Here is a 15,845-nt window from a genome sequence, read left to right on the forward strand (position 1 = left end):
TATCAGCTGCTCAGAACTATTGTCAAAATATTATGGAAAATTATCTTTCCACAAGATAATTATTAATTTACAGTGAAAATACTTTATACTATGTAGTTTTTGTAAGATACAAAATATGTTACGTATAGAATGAATGCTATTATTGGTTTGTGTCATTTTTGTGAATCTCACGGCCCGCGACCATTATTTTGTACATTCACAACAGATGAGGAGAGTCACACTACAGAATCTTCCAAAAGCCCAGTAGAATGTTGTGGCTGCAGATCAATTGGTGCAGAAACGGTTTTAGTATCGAAGGACGACGATGGGATAATTTATTGCAGCAGAGAATCTGTGCCTAATGATGATATTACTTCATTTTTACGTCAGGCTGCCTTACGGAGCATAACATGTGAAGTAAATACTATACTTTTTTCTTATATTAAACACTGACTTTGTAGACAACATGAACGCTGTACAATTTTCATCTGATAATTTCTTTATTACTTACTTAAAATATCTTTACTGTAACATCAAACAAAATATCTGAGAAATTCTGCTTATTGATTTATTTTAATATATTTTAGGTCAACTGGAGTAAAGAAGGAGGTGTAGTTTACTTCAGTGACACACAGGGGCATGTTCTCAGCCACATGTTCCACCTCAAAGATACCAGGGCCAGAGGAATGAAGAGATTATTTTCAATTGTAGTTCTTATGAAAGATAAAATGTTTCTTCTAAATGTTACTCCAGTTTTATCAGAACACATGAAGGTAGAATCTTATAGATTTTTAATTTCAATTCTTATATTGTATAGTATAACAGGGGGAATCAAATATAATATTTTAACTACACATTTTTTTTAGAAAATAGCAAAACAGCTTCAAGAATTGGCTGATGTTGTTTATGATAATGAACAGAGTATATGCTCTCAAAGAGTATTGAGGTTGAATACTGGGAAGAATGATTTTGGTCAATCCAGATCATTGAAACAACTAACAAGTAAGGAGAGAAAACATTCTTAATTGATCTCAATTAAAAGTTATACCTTATTATAAATAGATTATGTTATTTTCAGATGATGATGATATTTTCAAAAGATTACATTCGCACTTTACATGGATGCTCAAAACTGGTGCATTAATTTATTCTGAGACACTATACACAAGCCAAGATATGCTGAACAAGTTTCATCCAAACACAACAAAAGGGACCATCTTTGAAGATGTTTGCTCAGTAACTATTGATAATAGCTCCATGACATTGCGGGAAATTGAAAAACTTTTATCCAAAGATGTTTTCCAAAAACTTCTGTATTGTCTTTTAACAGGTGCAAGAGTGAGTGATCCTATTACAAATATTTTTTATGTATCAATGAACTAGTTTTTATCTGTATAATATATTAGTAAATAATACTTTTTCAGATAGGCATTATATCAAAATTTAGAAATTTATCAAAAGTTGTGAATAGCCTCTTGATTTTATTGCCAAAAAATACAGATAACTCAAGTGAAAATATTAGAATAGTAAGTAATGATGAAGAAATTCAAGCCCAAAATTTATGTATTTTAGAAGAAATCGAAAATAATAATTTTCAGTGCACTTGGAAGATCAATGTTCCAACAAAATGTATGTTTACATTATTTATTATAATTTTTGAATATGTTGCTGTTTATAAACTTTATTCATAAAATTTCGGATATTGCAGATCCTACACTAATGAATAAAATACTTAATGCAATAAATAACGAAAAATTCAATAATGTTGTACTGTTACAACATATAAAATCATTGCAGTTGGAGTGGTTGGGGTATGTGTAGATTTTGTTACTACTATTTCTTAAAAACAAACAAAATTTTACTTATTTTGCATTGGTTAATTTTTCAGGATAGCGAATACAATCAAATCATCACTTCAAGCATCAGGACATAAAAAAGATGCAATAAAAAAATTAAAAACTGTACTTGGTGTATCAGAATATGATGAGATTCTTGTAAATTACTGGATACAAGCTTTCTGTGATTAGTCTATAGATATCTGTGATAATATTGTTAGATGGAAAAATAAATATTTTTATGAAATAAGTTTCTTTTATTGTTTTCTCTGCAGTGTAGACCCATTATACAAGTATGCTACAACTAACAAATGGTTATCATTTAAAATAATAAAAAATGTTGATGGAAATCTGAAGATATAGTTTTATAATGGAAGTTTGAAAAATGAGTAGAAAAAAATTGAAAAACCCATACTAATATATTCAGTATTTAAATTACACTAAGTCCACACTGCGAGCCTAGCGCGGTTGCGACAGCGGGCGCGAAATATCAAACGTATGAAACGCGCCTTAGGGTCCACATTGAAATGACTATGGCGGAAGCCTAGTGCGACGGTAATGAGCGAGCCAGCGCGCGTAGTTTTCAAACTCTCCTATCCGCGCGTTCTGGCCACACTACGGGCCTAGTCAGCGAGCGACCCAATGCGCGGACGGCGGGGGTATCAAACCAGTTCGGTCTTGTCGCTCGACTTCTTATATTATATCCTTTATTGTTTTTCGTAAAATAGCGGTAAATACTTAATTGTTGAAGTGAAACTTCTTTATTTATAAGTGCGATTCAATCTAAAACACTTATATACACCACAGTAATTTTGTAGGGCATAATCTCAATTCTTCATATAAGATTCACCCGTTATTCCTCTGTTTTATTTATTTCGTGTACAACTTCTATAATGATCTCATCTCAAAATCGGACTGTCCAGTAAAAATAGCAAATCGTCCAAAGTTTGCAACACCCGAAAAACGTCGAACCGCTACTTGAGCTCGCGCGTCGGTGTGGCCACCGCGAGCGCCCGCTCGTCGCGCCCGCCTAGGCCGCCGCCACCGCGCATTCAGTGTGGACGCACACTTAGAGTTTGTTCAAGCACCATTCATAGGCAATAAATAAAACGCACAAATAGATAGTAGTCCTTATATTTAAAAGATTACACATTTGAACGACGGTGTGGTCTCGCGCGTTCGTGTCCCTTTGTGCGCACATAGGGCTTGGTGTGTGAGCGTGGTGCGCCAGGCGCTGGGCCGAAGTGACGGACAGCTTCACGGGCGTTCCTCTGGCCTTGGACGAGGACTGTCTTGCGGCCAGTGGGCGCACGGAGGGCCAGTTGATCGAATGTCAGGATCTCACCTAGATATAATAATCTTATATATAAAAATGAATCGCAAAATGTGTTGGTAAGCGCATAACTCGAGAACGGCTGAACCGATTTCGATAATTCTTTTTTTATTATATTCCTTGAAATACGAGGATGGTTCTTATGTAGAGAAAACGTAAATATTATGTACCACGGGCGAAGCCGGGGCGGACCGCTAGTTTAACATAAATATTCTGTAATTGCTGTTGTTTCATATTTGTTTCTCTGTTTCATCGTTTGTTTATTTCAAATGTTGAGACTAGCCTAAATGGATGTTATTTGAACATTTTAGATCTCTATTGGTATGTGATAAAGGTTTTAATAATGATTTGAACAAAATATTAATTGATTATTGCTTAACATTTAAGTAAATATGGCTCAATTTGTTCATAATAATTTATACAAATGTTCATATTGATAAAATAATTATGACTTTCATCTAGGAGCCACTTTATAAAGTTCCATAAACATCTACAAGTTTGATTACAGACCTTTGCAGACTAGTGCAAAATCCACTCACTAAGACACTTTAAATAATATCTTGAAACATTTCATAGCTTACAATGTTTTTCAGAGAAAAGATAAATTAGAAATAGCTTTCAGCTGTTAATTTTAATATCACTTGAACAATAACAAGTACTGAAACATAATCAAAACATTGTTTTTGTTTCATGCATTTGGTTGTAATCTTATCCTTTTGTTATGTGCATTGTATATAATTTATAATAACGAGGTTAGGTGTTGAAGGGAGACATGTTTTACAACTTTTCAGAACATAACCTATCATTTAAAAAGTTATCACTTACCGCCAGCAGCCAAGATACGTGCACGCGCTTTCTCAGTCACATGGAGAGCAGCTACTGTTAGTTTGGGGACCTTGTACAGCCTCACATCGTTGGTCACGGTGCCGACGACCACTGCGATCAAACCTTCGCGAGTGGGCTTCTTCATGTGACGAGCCAGTCGCGACAGGGAGATTGGCGCACGGTTAATACGGCTCATGAACAACCTCCTCAATACGATCTGATTGAACTTGGCATCAGTACGTCTGGCCAAGTATCTGTATAGCTGTAAACAAAAGGTTACAAAATTGTTATGGTTCATGAATGTAATTGTTTGTGTTATAATTCAATAGTTAGTACTCCGAAACAGTATTTACCTTCACGAGCAACCTAAGGTACACATCCTTAGATTTAACTTCGGTGCGCCGAACTTTCCTGTCGTGTTTATGATTGATGTCGACACCCTGAAATATATAATGCAACGCATCTTAACAACACTGTATTAACAGAAAATCACTAACACCATTCACAAAAATTTAGTATCACTGAGATTTTTATTGATAACTTTTTAATTTCCATCTAGCGAAACTCACCATATTGACAACCGGATGAAAAAGAGGGTCTATAGACAAAAGTAGACAACAACAATGGTTGACGTTGACATTTGACAATGCAAGGGTTGCTAGTAGCAAGATTTTTTTTATATTATTTTCTACTCTATGCCACACCGTACTTGGTCTAGGTAAAACTGATGATATTATCAATAATGTTACTGGCTTTTGTTATCAAAATGGAATGGCATTTTTTAAAACATAAAACAAATGAAATGTGACTGTCGTGATTCGCCGAGTCTGTCACCGCGACAGATACAAAGTTTCGACCGCCGTTTTTTCGAAAGGGATGGAATTTAATTCGAAACATCGAAAATTATCAAAAAATAAGAGCTTCGTTCGTACTCCTTCATCAACTAAACCCAGACTAACAAAGAAGAGAACTATAGTAAAAAAACGAAAATGTGTGTGTCTCCCAGAAAATATTTCAGTTGTAGAGTTTCCACCAATTTGGAACGAACTGAGACTAAATGGCCAACTTTGTGACGGTACGATTGTGTGCAGAGACATGAAATCAATTCGGGTTCATCGAGCAATTCTATCTGCGGTCAGTCCATACTTTAAAGTCCTTTTTATAAATTCTTTAAAAAAAGGTGATGCTGAAGAAAAGGAAATATTTGTAGACGTACCCAGTTATTATATGGGCTTGATATTAGATTATGCATACACAGGTACTTGTACAGTAACATCTGATAATGTTCAATATTTGTTGCCTTACGGTGATCAATTTGATGTTGTTGGTATTGTCCAGCTATGCTGCCAATTTTTATTAAAAGAATTACGGCCTCATAACTGTCTGGGAATATTTAAGTTTGCTAAATGTTATTTTTGTAATGACTTAGAGAAAAAAGGAAAACTTTTTATAAGACAAAACTTTTCTAAAATATTGAAAGAGTGTGGTGAATTTAAATCACTAACATATGAAGAATTAGAAGACATTTTACGAGACGATGAACTAAATGTTCGTAATGAAGAAGTAGTATTTCAAGCAATCAAAACTTGGGTGGAACACGACTTAGAGCATCGAAAAATATACATACCACCACTCTTATCATGTATAAGATATGGTCACATCAGTTATAAATATTTTAAATCAAAAATCTTACAATGGCAACCAGTAGTCGAGGATGAGGTATTAAAATTTATTTAAAATGGTTTATAAATTGTAACTAACTAGTAACTACTATTCTGATAGAAAAAAAAAAGATTGAAAAATTAAAATTTTTCACATTCTCAGAAATGTCAGGAAGCTCTTTACCCGGCAGTAGTATTTTTAACTGTTCTGGATTCGAGACCGGAAACAGAAGCAGACTTGAATGATCCACTTGCTCGACCTCGGATACCATACGAAATTCTCTTTGCTGTAGGGGGATGGAGTGCAGGCAGTCCTACGAGTTTCGTTGAAACATACGATACAAGGTTCATAGTTTTAAAAAGTCGATTATAATCATTGTTAAATATTTTACAAAACATAATTTTACTTTTATCACAGAGCCGATAGATGGTTTCTTTCAATACACATGGATCTTTCCCCTCGTGCTTATCATGGTCTCTGCGCCTTGAACAATTTGATATACATGATCGGTGGATTCGATGGCAGTGACCATTTCAATACTGTCCGATGTTATGATCCAGTTACAAATACGTGGCTTGAGCGAGCTTGCATGTACCAAGCAAGATGTTATGTTAGCGTTGTTGTTCATGGTAAGGGCGTTTTTTTCACGATAAATTTGAAAATTGGCACATAGTAAACAGTTTTTAAATAATTTTGTTTGATGGTAAGATGGTCTTATCTACGCTCTTGGTGGATATAATGGTAGAACCCGCATGGCCTCGGTGGAACGTTATCATCCGGATAAAAATCAATGGGAGATGACAACGCCTATGAATAAACAGAGGTCTGATGCTAGTGCAGCTTCTCTCGGAGGCAAGGTATGTTCAATAATTTATATTCCAGTTAAAGAATAGTATTTTTCTAAAATTAAAACGATCGTTGTCTAATTAGTCGAGCCGATTGATCAATTAGAAATTTACCGGAACTGACGTAAAGCAGAGGCGTTATTTTAAAAATAATAATCATTACGACTTTAAACCTTCAATAATGTCTAAGAAATAAGAACTTTAGTGTTGGCATATAAATATTCTTATAAAATTCCTATAATTTAAAAGACTTACACTAAATTAGATTTACATCGTCGGTGGTTTCAACGGTCAAGAAGTGCTAAGTTCAGCGGAAGTGTTTGACCCCGAAACGAAACAATGGAGTTTCATTAGGTCAATGCTCAGTCCACGCTCTGGAGTCAGTTTGATCGCGTATAGAGATGCTTTATATGCGCTAGGTGGCTTTAACGGCTACAGTCGTCTAAACACTGGTAATCATATTAAGGCTTATTAAATAGGTCTTAATTTAGTTCAGCTAATTAACCAACATTCGTTAACAGGTGAAAGATTTTGCCCTCAACGTGGAGGTGAATGGCAAGAAGTCACTGAAATGTTTAGCGCTAGAAGTAATTTTGCGACAGTCCTATTGGATGACATGATCTTCGTTATCGGAGGGTTTAATGGTAAGGAATCTCAAGTTCCGCTTAGCCTTGTATTCATGGTCAACATTCGTTTAACAAGAAAGTTGATAAATGTTCCGGGGCTGTCATTATGTTGCTGGCAACACTGGGTGTTGCAAAGGTATTTCAGCAATGTTGATAAATAAGTTGTTGCTAGATTTGCTTCATTCTTTTTAACACGCTTTTATTAGCTTCATCTGAATGATTATAGCTGATAGAGTCTGGCCAGCCAAAGCTGAACCCAGCAAAAGGCGGAAAATTAAAAAAAAAAGGACCTGGTAACATCGGCTTTAGTAGGAAAAAAACATTTTGATACTTTTGTTATCCTTAGAGGTGATCATAGTACACAGCAGGATTTAAACGTTATTAAAAGCAAATGATTTGAACCGTTTTCATTTTTCAACAAAACTGACAAATAACTACCTACGCCGAAACGCCATGATGACATTCCATAGTGTGGCCGCTACAAAAAACACTGGGTTCAATTTTGGCTGGCCAAACTCTAACCAAGAAGTTTGACTGTAACCTACTCTATTTTTACCCACTTCGGAAGAATTTAATTTAAATTTTAAACTTCTTTAACTAATCAAGGATCGCAGACAATACAATAATTTCATGAGATTTTTCTGTTCCAATGCAGGTTCTACCACAATACCGCACGTAGAATGTTATGATGGCGACACCATGGAATGGTACGATGCGGCGCCAATGAATTTGACGCGTTCAGCATTAAGCGCTTGCGTTATCGCTGGACTGCCGAATGCAAGAGCCTTTTCCTATCTCGCTAAGGCTGTTCCTGCTGCAGGAGCTGATCAAGCACACCATTCGTAATCCCAATACACACAATTCAATGCAAATTAAAATCTCCTGTCATTTTGATTAAAAGAACTCGACTAGGTATTCCAAACAAATAGCCATAAAACAATAATTTAACTTTTTTTAAATATTAGCGCGCTCAATTTTGAGAGAGGGTAGCCATTCAAATATTTATCACTGTATTAAAAATATAACACTTGTATAAAATGGATAAAAATGTATATGTAACTGATGTAGACCAAATTGATTTATTCGTGTTATTATTTGTTGTACATACTTATATTATATATTGAATATTTTGTTTTATATTTCTACTGCCTAATAATCTGTGATATTTTGAATTTATAGGAATTTTTTGTATTCTAAAATCATGCAAACTTCGTATATTATTGTGTAGAAACTATTTTAAAATCAATGTAAATAAATATTATAGCTATGTATAAAATATAAATCAAATCATTGTTGTTTTAGATGTACTTTTATGGAAAGAGACAAATTTTCTAGTTTCGAAGTTTTATTCGATAATTTTATTTCATTATTACGCGCATTAATTCACTTTTATACTTTTAAGAATTTGTTTGTTCCTGTCCCTATGTTTTTATTGCCATTTTCTCCATAAATTTCATTATTCCATATTTCCCTTGACGATTCTTATAAATAATATCAATACTAGTCAGATGAGAGGAGTCGAAAAAAGCGAAAAATTTATCTTATCAAAAATTTATTGTATCCATCAAAATATAGAGAAATTGACAAATAAAGTAAAACTATCCAAATGCTTTGTTTTATTTCTGCCTCTCACAAAGGAGACGAAACTTACGATGCATGAGATGGAATTTCCGAAACATATGACTCGTAGTACGTTGCCTATTTATAACAGTGTCCTGTGAACCGGCCATACGACATACGAAACTGAAACACTGAATCGACGTCGGCGTACGGAGGACAGCGAGAGTGGGATGCAATCGTGCGTATATTTACTACAAGGGAAGTTGGGGAGAAACGGGGAGACCTCCTCCCCTTCATTCCGAACCCCCTTCGAGCCGAGGTGTCTCGATCGAAACACACCCACATCGGTTGTAGCGGCCGCCGCATTTGGGCGCAGTCTTTATAAAAATAGATAATTAATATGGAGTTAAAAGGAAAGGTTGCTTTGATCACCGGTGCGGCTGCCGGTATCGGCCTCTCGTATTGTGAAGAGTTATTGAAAAATGGTGCCAAGGTAAGTTTTATTATAAGAATTCAGGATCTTACTTTACACAATTTAAAATCGTTTGTTCAGGATAAAGGGTTAATGTTAAGTACAATAGAATTGGGAATATTAGAAAAAAACGTAAATATATTTATAAAGATTTGTTAAAAATTTCTTAGAAAAGGCGTTTCTTACTTTGATGACACGTTAAATTTGTATTGATTTCTGGCGGCGCTCTATTATTTTCCTTAACTTTCGTATCGGTCGCGGTGTGGTTACTTCGTAGCGCACCTTTCTATGGCAGGACATCATTCTTGAATTGATTATTATTTATTATTTATTACACATAGAAGATAATCCTGCTAAAGCTATTTAAGAACATTTTAACAAATTATCTTTTGTGAGTGTTGTGAAAAAACAGCAGATATTGAATTATATCCGGATGGGTCATCAATTAATTTCAATTAACATCAAACAAATAATTAAATATATCATATATATCTCAATAAAAAAGACACTCAAATATTCTTAATATATGAATCTTTCTTAATTTCTTGAATTAAAATATATAACTATGTATTAGAATAGAAAAAAAAATAGTAAAGTATGTATCTACCTACGTAGCAAAAGGAATTAATGTGAGGGCTATGACACCGTAGCACACCGTAGCTAGTGCAGCTTAGGTGCGTGACACAAATAGTTATTGTTTCATCCAATTTAATCACGTTTTACACTGAGCTGGGCTATGAAAGTGAACTGTACTTTTCAGGTTTCTTTATGTGATATTGATTCTGAGGTCGGAGAGCAAGTCGCCGATGAACTTGGCGCGAAATATGGGCGCAAAAATGTGCTTTTTTGTCAATGCGACGTCACAGATTATCCACAATATGAAGGTGAAAATTATAATCATTTCGCTACTGAAAAGCTTGCTCGTATGCTTGCTCGCTAGCAATTTGTGTTTGTTTCAATTTGTATATAATACTAGCGGTCCGCCCCGGCTTCGCCCGTGGTACATATGAAAAATAGATGTTGGCCGATTCTCAGACTTACCCGATATGCACAGAAAATTTCATGAGAATCGGTCCACCCGTTTCGGAGGAGTATGCAGACTAACATTGTGACACGAGAATTTTATACCTATATAAGATTATGTAGTTACCTAGTTATGAAACTAAATATAATTTATTTATCCAACAGAGGCTTTTGAAATGACGATAAAAGTATTTAACCGGTTGGATATAGTTATCAATAATGCTGGCGTGATGAATGATCGATTTTGGGAGTTAGAAGTGGATGTAAACCTGGTATGTATTGTGATTAAAATACACCTAATAAATTATCTCACCTAATATTAAAGTTCAATACGATCATAATAAATGATTACCCTGCATAAAAAGGATGTATTGCAAGGAATCACTTCAAACGTAAACGCTTTAAATTTGAAGCGATATCATTGGTTATTTAAAACACATTCCTCGCACATAATTGGTGAAAAAAACACCCTAAATATAAATTACAATGGCAACGATGATTTTTCTTAACAAACTTAATTTAAATTAATTCTAGAATGGCGTGATACGTGGAACTCTGTTGGCATATCGATTCATGGGTAAAGACCGCGGTGGACTTGGAGGCACCATCGTGAACACAGCATCTACTGCTTTCGCTAAGCCACAAGTTTCCACACCTATTTATACTGCTACCAACTACGCAGTTGTAGGCCTAACGAGGGCTTATGGAGTAAGTTTAATGAAATGCTGTAATTCATCGTCTATCACAAATATTTTTAAATTTTAATAGACCACACAGGGCCAGCAGCCGCACGAAGCTACTCGGTCAGTGTGGTCACTGTGGACGTGGCTCTGCCGATGAAAATGGCGGCAGTTGGCACACGCGCTTTTTATTTTGTGTTGATGTTCAACTTTCTTTTGCTACTAATGAAAGCCCTAATTCATAATTGATTTTGATTTTATTGTTCATAACAGATTTGAATGTATTTTATTCTATGTAACTATTTCTATTATACACTGGGGTAGATCCCTTTAAAAATAATAAAAAGTGCAAAAAAATCGCAGTCGGATGAAACCCATTAGAAAAGGAGGGGAATATGATGAAAATTAAAGGAAAAATAAATTACGGTCAATCCGAGTTCGGGAAAAGGGAGGGGGGAGCTTTTAAGAGAAAAAAATGGTTTCTCTTGATTTCCGACAAAACTACAAGTCCTACGGAAAAAAGTTCAATGGCAAAGTTGTAGGTAATAAAAAAATCTACAACTTTTTTATTGACAATTTTTTCACATAACCTCAAAATTTAGGTGAAAAATTCAAAAAACCAAGTTTTTGGTTTTTTATTTTTAACTACTTCAAAATTTATTTTTTTTCTACGACATTTGGTAGAAACTTGCTTTATTATGTCCCAAATACACTGTAATTTATTTGATTGAAAATATTTATTTTTTCGCCTTATTTTGAATTAATACCAAAAAAACAACCTAATTTTCAATCGAAAAGTCACCCGTCAAAGTATCAGCTTTTTTCAAAAACTTGGGGAGCCTTTTATTCATTGAAATCTCTACTTTCATATGGAGTAAAAAAAAATAAACATTACCATAGTAAATGTTCTCAGAAAATGCATACAAACAGTGTGAAAATGAGCTTTTACTAAATCAGGCACACTTCTCAAACTACCTGAAATGTTTTTATCGACATCATTTTGCTTTTGAATATGCTGTAAAATATTATAGTTACTTAGAACAGATAATTTTTTTTCTTTTGAAATATTACCGAAAAGCCGATACAAGAGAAGATATAGAGTTCGAGAAGTGTGCCTGATTTAGTAAAAGCTAATTATGACACTGTTTGTAAGCATTTCCTGAGAACATTTACTATGGTAAGGTTTATTTTTTTTACACCATATAAAAGTAGAGATTTTGATGAATAAAAGGCTCCCAAAGTTTTTGAAAAAAGCTGATATTTTGACGGGTGACTTTTCGATTGAAAATTAGGTTGTTTTTTTGGTATTAATTCAAAATAAGGCGAAAAAATAAATATTTTCAATCAAATAAATTACAGTGTATTTGGGACATAATAAAGCAAGTTTCTACCAAATGTCGTAGAAAAAAAATAAATTTTGAAGTAGTTAAAAATAAAAAACCAAAAACTTGGTTTTGTGAATTTTTCACCTAAATTTTGAGGTTATGTGAATAAATTGTCAATGAAAAAGTTGTAGATTTTTTTATTACCTACAACTTTGCCATTGAACTTTTTTCCGTAGGACTTGTAGTTTTGTCGGAAATCAAGAGAAACCATTTTTTTCTCTTAAAAGCTCCCCCCTCCCTTTTCCCGAACTCGGATTGACCGTAATTTATTTTTCCTTTAATTTTCATCATATTCCCCTCCTTTTCTAATGGGTTTCATCCGACTGCGATTTTTTTTTGTTTCAAAAATTATCTACTCTAGTCTATTATACGTTTTAACAATTTTGGATAAGTACATAAATGTCTTAGGTCTTAGAAATGGGTTTGACGCACTTGGTGCACTTCTCAACTTGTACACCATGCTCAAATGGTGAACTTAGCAACTTGTACACTTCTCAAATGGTACACTTCGCGACTGGTACACGTCTCAAATGGTGCACTTCGCAAATGGTGCACTTTTTAAGATTAGTTGAGATTTGGAAAAATTGTGTAAAAATGAAAGAATTTTTAGTTTTGGATGTTTAATTTTTATAATTATGTCAACACAATAATAATAATTAAACTATACAGAATCACCTTAAACACTATAACATTTTGGGTCATTTTTATTTTTTCAAAAATAAAAATGTGACTCGGATATAATAAAAATAATATAATTATGTCAAAAAAAAAGTAGATTTACAGTAAAAAAATTTCATAATAAAGATATGATATAATATCATATTATATCAATAACCTTTGTAATATTATTATTTAACTTTTAACTATTACTAATTAAATAAAAGCTTTAAATTAAATCATAACCTGTTTCTTAAAAACAAATTAGTAAAAGTAATAATAAGTAAAACTTAGTAATTCATCATAAATAATAATTATAGAATAAAAAACAAAACTGTCAAGACTACGGTACTTAGAAATTTAGTTAAACGTTACTACCCGTTTTATCGTTTTATTCAGTGTGTTGTTTTGTGTTTGCGTTTACATTGAATATATTATTAGTACATTTTATTTTGTTTACTGTTCATGATGGATGAAGTAGTCGTTCAATTTGATACAAATCAAAGAGGGAATGATACGCTTATTTGTGGTGAACATATACATAATAAAAAGAAGACGAATAAAAATACTACTTTGTGGACATGCGTAAACAGGAAACATTGCAATGGTTCAGTTACCTACGATGAAACAAGTAAAATTATTATAAGACAATCTGTACATACTTGTGACGGGCAAGACAATACTACAAATACATATTTATAAAAATTAAACATCCAAAACTAAAAATTCTTTCATTTTTACACAATTTTTCCAAATCTCAACTAATCTTAAAAAGTGCACCATTTGCGAAGTGCACCATTTGAGACGTGTACCAGTCGCGAAGTGTACCATTTGAGAAGTGTACAAGTTGCTAAGTTCACCATTTGAGCATGGTGTACAAGTTGAGAAGTGCACCAAGTGCGTCAAACCCTTAGAAATGACGAGTTGGCTTTTTGAGTAAAAAATATAGTATCTCTCTTTTCATCTTAATTACAGTCTTATTACAGTGATATAATCGTAGAAAAGAAATCAGATATAACTTCTTAGTTGTTGCTTCCACCCAATAATAATTTTATTTAAATTACTGAACGTCGTATCTTACCAATGAGTTAATTTCAGGATCAATATCATGTAAATCTGACCGGAGTGCGAAGCATAGTGTTGTGCCCCGGCCTCACCGACACTGGGCTTATCAAAGACATTCGCAAACAGTTGATGTCTTCCGAGTATGAAGCTGCTTGGCAGAGGGACAATGCAAATTCCAAAACTCAGAGGTATGGATTATTTTCAAAAACTTTTTATAAGTATCCTTTTTTTCCCATTTTCAATCCTCGTCGGTGTTGGCGTGCACGCCTCGTTGCAGTGCCCTCACCTAGATTTGAAGCCCCTTAGCACCTATAACTAATTTTTTCTAAGTAAATAATCTAGTGTAGTTATCAGATGCGTTTTAACGGTTAAGCGTGTTAAGAGAACTTAATATGAATAAGAATTCATATACACATACATGGACGTATAAAAAAAGACGGACGCCGTATTACGAACAAACAACGTGAAGCCACCATAGTAAGCTAGCGATCGTGTAAAGACAATGAACACGCACACACTCTCACCATAGTAAGCTAGTCGGCCGCCATTACGTCGTGAACTACCAACTGATTAACTGCGTCACTGTTTCACAAAAAATATTTAAAATGCCGTCTTGCGCGGTTAAATGGTGTCGCAACAGTACAATTTTAAATAACAAAACACAAGGGATTGCATTCCACAGGGAAGCAAGTTATTTCTTTTATATTTTAATGACAAAATTATTACGGCAAAATTTATAGAAAAAAATACAGCCGCCATTGTCATCAGGACAGCTGTTGCCATGGCAACATGGCACACACACATGGATGTGTCGCCGCCATTACTAGGCTTCACTCAATGTTTAGGCGATATACCGTCCGTCTTTTTTTATACGTCCATGTACACATATTATACTTACATAATTATTATGCAATGTATTGTGTAAAAAATAGAGCTATTCAAAATAGTTTTTTTAAATCAAGAAATTAAGAAAAAAGTAATTTTCTTATTTATAACAGAAAATCCGTTCAGCTGTTCTTGAATTAAGTGATTTATAAAGTTAATACGATTTAACACAACTTTTTATTCTTTATTCTTTTGTTTTCAGTGCTGAACACGTTGCCAGGTCCCTGATCGATATCCTCCAAAAGGCTCAAAGTGGATCCGTGTGGATCGTAGAAAACGGTCAACCCGTGCGTGAATGGCGCGCTTAATTCCTAACCTAACTTACCTTATACTGACTTCGTTTTCTATACTACACTCATTTTATACTCTTTCAATTTTGATACGTTATATTTAAATATTATATACTGTTCGTAAATATTTTATTGATATACGTCCTGGTAGGTAATCTAATATTATTTGAGAAATCTTCGAGTGAATGATTTTCAGTTACTTTGTACTTTTGTTGCCATTTATGAAAATGTAGGTTAATAATTAGGTAAGGCTCAAATTAACGTAAATACGCTTCTATGAATAATTAATCTTTTCTCAAGTATTGAAACGATATCTTTACATAATATTGTGGTTGTGTAAATATTTTGTTTCTCGTAGTGTTAGTGGTTAAGGTCAGCATATTTTTATTATAATATATTTTATACATGTAAAGACGTAGTGGTAATGTGCTAAGTTATAACATTCGTATTACCTATATTTTATTGCAGTGAAAAATGCAATGATTAGGAAGTGTAAATCATGTGTTTTGAAATCAAACACACTTTCATTACTTCTGCAGTTTTTTTTTAGACTGGTTGATTTGATGTATACTGTTATATTTTAAAATTTTTTTGTATAATTTTATACTGTATTTGTTAAATGTATTGTGACTTGAAAAGTTGTACAAGTACGTCAGTACGAGCTTAAATTTAGGTTTGCAATAAAAAGAATTGTTCAAATATGATGTTTTAATCAAAATAACG

General features: G+C 33.6%; 4 protein-coding genes across 4 annotated transcripts; 3 read left to right on the top strand and 1 right to left on the bottom strand.

The window, feature by feature from the left end:
* The first annotated feature begins 16 nt into the window (after positions 1 to 16).
* Positions 17 to 2,051, top strand: BHD (folliculin). The gene is made up of 7 exons (XM_090107893.1): positions 17 to 396; positions 567 to 752; positions 846 to 981; positions 1,058 to 1,317; positions 1,404 to 1,608; positions 1,688 to 1,790; positions 1,868 to 2,051. Exons 1-7 carry the CDS (start codon positions 130 to 132, stop codon positions 2,004 to 2,006), a joined length of 1,296 nt encoding a protein of 431 aa, XP_089964019.1. The 5' UTR covers positions 17 to 129; the 3' UTR covers positions 2,007 to 2,051.
* Positions 2,052 to 2,932: 881 nt separating this feature from the next.
* On the bottom strand, positions 2,933 to 4,644 carry RpL18 (ribosomal protein L18). The gene is made up of 4 exons (XM_090107952.1): positions 4,542 to 4,644; positions 4,326 to 4,412; positions 3,973 to 4,234; positions 2,933 to 3,159 (listed from the first exon to the last, which is right to left on the bottom strand). The coding sequence occupies exons 1-4, from the start codon at positions 4,542 to 4,544 to the stop codon at positions 2,960 to 2,962; spliced, it is 552 nt and encodes a 183-aa protein (XP_089964078.1). The 5' UTR covers positions 4,545 to 4,644; the 3' UTR covers positions 2,933 to 2,959.
* A 204-nt stretch (positions 4,645 to 4,848) lies between these two features.
* LOC149903842 (kelch-like protein 10) lies at positions 4,849 to 8,183 on the top strand. The gene is made up of 7 exons (XM_090107936.1): positions 4,849 to 5,691; positions 5,797 to 5,978; positions 6,052 to 6,263; positions 6,343 to 6,491; positions 6,745 to 6,931; positions 7,001 to 7,123; positions 7,761 to 8,183. Exons 1-7 carry the CDS (start codon positions 4,849 to 4,851, stop codon positions 7,949 to 7,951), a joined length of 1,887 nt encoding a protein of 628 aa, XP_089964062.1. The 3' UTR covers positions 7,952 to 8,183.
* An 810-nt stretch (positions 8,184 to 8,993) lies between these two features.
* On the top strand, positions 8,994 to 15,821 carry LOC149903843 (15-hydroxyprostaglandin dehydrogenase [NAD(+)]-like). Its single transcript, XM_090107950.1, has 6 exons — positions 8,994 to 9,158; positions 9,898 to 10,021; positions 10,326 to 10,432; positions 10,695 to 10,868; positions 13,981 to 14,135; positions 15,035 to 15,821. The coding sequence occupies exons 1-6, from the start codon at positions 9,066 to 9,068 to the stop codon at positions 15,138 to 15,140; spliced, it is 759 nt and encodes a 252-aa protein (XP_089964076.1). The 5' UTR covers positions 8,994 to 9,065; the 3' UTR covers positions 15,141 to 15,821.
* Positions 15,822 to 15,845: the final 24 nt, after the last annotated feature.

Source organism: Colias eurytheme, chromosome 12 (genome assembly GCF_061535395.1).
Source record: "Colias eurytheme isolate Ceu_HAF_F1 chromosome 12, ilColEury1 Martin Lab GWU primary, whole genome shotgun sequence".
Classification (NCBI taxonomy): Eukaryota; Metazoa; Arthropoda; class Insecta; order Lepidoptera; family Pieridae; genus Colias; species Colias eurytheme.

Coding starts and splice junctions, on each gene's coding strand:
- RpL18 (XM_090107952.1), bottom strand. Junction 4,235..4,325: donor ACCTTAGGTTGCTCGTGAAG/GTAAATACTGTT, acceptor TTTTGTTTACAG/CTATACAGATACTTGGCCAG. Junction 3,160..3,972: donor ACGTATCTTGGCTGCTGGCG/GTAAGTGATAAC, acceptor TATTATATCTAG/GTGAGATCCTGACATTCGAT.
- LOC149903842 (XM_090107936.1), top strand. CDS start 4,849: ATGGAATTTAATTCGAAACATCGAAAATTATCAAAAAATAAGAGCTTC. Junction 6,264..6,342: donor TGTTAGCGTTGTTGTTCATG/GTAAGGGCGTTT, acceptor TTTGATGGTAAG/ATGGTCTTATCTACGCTCTT. Junction 6,932..7,000: donor CTACAGTCGTCTAAACACTG/GTAATCATATTA, acceptor ATTCGTTAACAG/GTGAAAGATTTTGCCCTCAA.
- LOC149903843 (XM_090107950.1), top strand. CDS start 9,066: ATGGAGTTAAAAGGAAAGGTTGCTTTGATCACCGGTGCGGCTGCCGGT. Junction 9,159..9,897: donor TATTGAAAAATGGTGCCAAG/GTAAGTTTTATT, acceptor TGTACTTTTCAG/GTTTCTTTATGTGATATTGA. Junction 10,869..13,980: donor GCCTAACGAGGGCTTATGGA/GTAAGTTTAATG, acceptor AGTTAATTTCAG/GATCAATATCATGTAAATCT.
- BHD (XM_090107893.1), top strand. CDS start 130: ATGAATGCTATTATTGGTTTGTGTCATTTTTGTGAATCTCACGGCCCG. Junction 397..566: donor TACGGAGCATAACATGTGAA/GTAAATACTATA, acceptor AATATATTTTAG/GTCAACTGGAGTAAAGAAGG. Junction 982..1,057: donor ATCATTGAAACAACTAACAA/GTAAGGAGAGAA, acceptor TGTTATTTTCAG/ATGATGATGATATTTTCAAA.